A 3,375-nucleotide genomic window follows, 5' to 3' on the forward strand; every position below is an offset into this window, starting at 1 on the left:
TGATCTGTAAGTATTGTTTCCACCTTTGGACTTTGCAGAAATGGCACAGTGAAAATCAGCAATCTTTGGCCTCAGACCCATGTTCAAATCCCAAGACTGCTACTAGCTTGTGTGACTTGGATAAACTTTAGTTTCTTCATCTATTAAAATTGTACTTCATTTCTTAAAGTTAAAAATTGAGTTACCATCTGACCCACTAATTTTATTGCTAGGTGTTGAAAACAGGTACTCAAACAAATACATGTATATACATGTTCATAGTGACACTGTTCACAATTGCCAGAAGGTGGAAACAACCTAAATGTCCATCTGTGGGCAACAAATTGTGATATATCCATACAATGGAATATTATCTGAGCATTAAAAAGGAGCAAAATACTGATAAATTCTACAGTGTGGGTAAAACTTGAAAACAATATACTAAATGAAAGAAGTTGTCTTCATCTGTTTGGTGCTGCTATAACAGAATACCTGAGATGGGGTTATTTATAAAGAACAAAAATCTATTTCCTCACAGGAGGCTGGGAAGTCCAAGATCAAGGTGGGCAACTGGTGAGGGAATTCTCGCTGCATCCTCACATGGTAGAAAGTGGAAGGGCAAGAGAGTGAACACACTCCTACAAACAAGCCCTTTATATATAGCAGCATTAATTCATTCATGAAGGTGGAGGCCTTGTGACCTAAACACTTCTCCAACCCCCCCACCTTCCAGCACTGTTGCATTGGGGATTAAGTTTCCTACACATGAATTTTGAGGGACATGTTCAGGCCATAGCAGAAGCCAAACACAAAATGTCACATATTCTCTGATTTCATTTGTATGAACTATCCAGAATAGGAAAATCCATAGAAACAGAAAGCAGCTCAGTGATTGCCAGGGGTTGATGGGAGGCAGGAAGGGTAGTAATTGTTTAATGGGTATGAGGTTTCCTTTTATAAAAGAAATGAAAATGCTTTGGATTTAGACAGAGGTGGTGTGCAAATTTTCAGGCGCCACCCCGGACCTACTGAATCAGAAATCGGGGGGCAGGGCCAGCAGTCTGTGTTTCAGTAGGTGGTTCTGATGCACACTAAAGGTTGAGATCTGGCTGGCTGGTTGGCTCAGCTGGTTAGAGTGCAGCCTTGTAACACCAAGGTCAAGGGTTCGGATCCCCTTACTGGCCAGCCACCAAAAAAATAAATAAATAAAAATAAAGGTTGAGATCCACTGTTTTAAGGATTAAATAAGATCACTGAGGTCATGATATGTGGTAAGTAGTAATTGTTATTATAGTCTGGTTCACTGGTTAATTTGTCACAGGCCGAAAGTGAAGCTCCACATCTTAGCGTACCAACATGGTATATCCTGAAGCCAATACAAATAAAGTGTCTTAATTTCTACTCTGTTTGAAAGGTCCAGACTCCAGAGACAGATGGAGACAAACTGCATTTGGCTCCCCCACAGCCTGCCAAACAGTTCCTCATCTCACCTCCCTCCTCTCCTCCTGTCGGCTGGCAGCCCATCAGTGACGCCACGCCAGTCCTCAACTACGACCTCCTCTGTGCTGTGGCCAAACTAGGACCAGGTAAGCTCTCTGACCCTTTTTAAAAATAAGCATTTGTCAGCAACTTAGAAAAGCCAAACAAGATTAACAGCCTTGAAATCCTGGGTCCATGGTAACATCGGCATTTCTAATGGATTTCCTGCTCCGTGGGGACAGTGGGAGGGAATGATGGATGATGATACAGCATCAGACTCTGCACCTGCTCCAGAGCAGCTCCGGAGCCTGGGCAAAAATGATTCAGTCCATGCAGCTTCTGGATTACAGGACAGGTATTTTAAGATCTGACTGTGCTACCCAATTGTTATGGGATTTCTCTCTATACCATGAGGAAGTTGTGTCCTCAGAGCAGGCAAAATGGGCCCTACCAGCAGGCAGAAGGCTTCTATGCTGTGCAACCCAGTTTAACTGCTGCCACAGTTGTCAGTACACACCCAGAAACCCTCTGTTACAGGACAACCTGCCTGCCAAAGTGAAGCCTCCCAGTTCCCCAAGAAGTCAGTCACGCTAACTGTAGAAAAATCTTATGGTTATGTTGTTCTGATGTTGGCGTATGTTGCCCTGATTCTCTCATTTTCACTGCAGTGTAACATTCCAGTATATGAATGCACCACCACACTTTATTCATCCACTTGCCTGTTGATGGACATTTAGATAGTTTCCAGGTGTTTGCTATTACAGTCAGAGCTACGGTTAACATTCTTGTACATATCTCTATGCGCACTTGTCCAAAGTTTCTTTAGGTTTTATACCTAGAAGTGATATTGTCCTCAATTTCACCAGATGGTACCACCTTGTACTCCAAGGTATTTTTCCTGTACTATATCAGGAGGGGAAATGGTGGAAATTGTGGGGCTGAAACCAGCTGGCAGCTGAGGTTTTTCAGCACTGTGGATCCAATGGTAAATAATGACTGATATATCTTTTCTATCCACTGGTGCTTCTCCTGGTGGGCAGGAGCTTTAAAAATAGAATCCCAGTGCCCTGATCCCATCCCCCATAAATTCTCATTTAATTAATACAGACATCAGTATTTTTTTAAAAGCTCCCCAGCTGGGCCGAGCCCGTGGTTCACTCGGGAGAGTGCGGTGCTGCGCTCCCGCCGCAGGTTCGGATCCTATATAGGGATGGCCGGTGCGCTCACTGGCTGAGCATGGTGCGGCCGGTCTCAAAAAGGACAAAAAAAAAATAATAAAAAATTTAAAAAAATAAAAGCTCCCCCCCTGATTCTGATATGCAGATGAGTTCAGGAACTACTGGTAGCCACATACCAAATACCAGGAATATTAAACATATGTTAGGTTCTTACTAGTATTTTTTGGTGTGGTCAGGAAAACATTTGGCCCAGAATCACCCACCCAGAAATCTGCATTTTTAATTGAAATGTATTGATTATACATATTCGTGGGGTACAAGAGTTATATTTCAATACATGTATACAATGTGTAATGATCAAATGAGGATAATTAGCATATTCGTCATTGCAAAATAATCATTTCCTTGTGATGAGGACATTTGATCTCGTCTCTTCTAGCCATTTGATAACATGCAGTAATTTCTTGTTAATTATAGATGCCTAGCTCAACTGTATACCAGTAGAACTTGTTTTTCCTATCTAGCTGTTTTGTGTCCCCTCTCCCTCTTCCCTTTCCCTGCCTCTGGTAACCACGGTTCTGCTCTCTCCTGAAAGATCAACTTATTATTTAATTATTTTCTTTCTTCTTTTCACTCTTTCTTTCTTTCTTTTTCTTTCTTTCTTTCTTTCTTTCTTTCTTTCTTTCTTTCTTTCTTTCTTTCTTTCTTTCTTTCTTTCTTTCTTTCTCTCTCTTTCTCT

At 41.7% G+C, this 3,375-nt stretch overlaps 1 protein-coding gene across 2 annotated transcripts in view; it reads left to right on the plus strand.

The window, feature by feature from the left end:
• Nucleotides 1–3,375, plus strand: part of RCAN2 (regulator of calcineurin 2) — a 234,115-nt gene that overhangs the window by 212,418 nt on the left and 18,322 nt on the right. For both annotated transcript variants that reach the window (XM_008569203.1, XM_008569204.1), the window contains exon 3: nt 1,394–1,565. In XM_008569203.1, coding sequence (XP_008567425.1) covers nt 1,394–1,565 — 172 coding nt within the window. The remainder of the gene's footprint in view (nt 1–1,393; nt 1,566–3,375) is intronic.

This window comes from Galeopterus variegatus, unplaced genomic scaffold (assembly GCF_000696425.1).
Source record: "Galeopterus variegatus unplaced genomic scaffold, G_variegatus-3.0.2 Scaffold477, whole genome shotgun sequence".
NCBI lineage: Eukaryota > Metazoa > Chordata > Mammalia > Dermoptera > Cynocephalidae > Galeopterus > Galeopterus variegatus.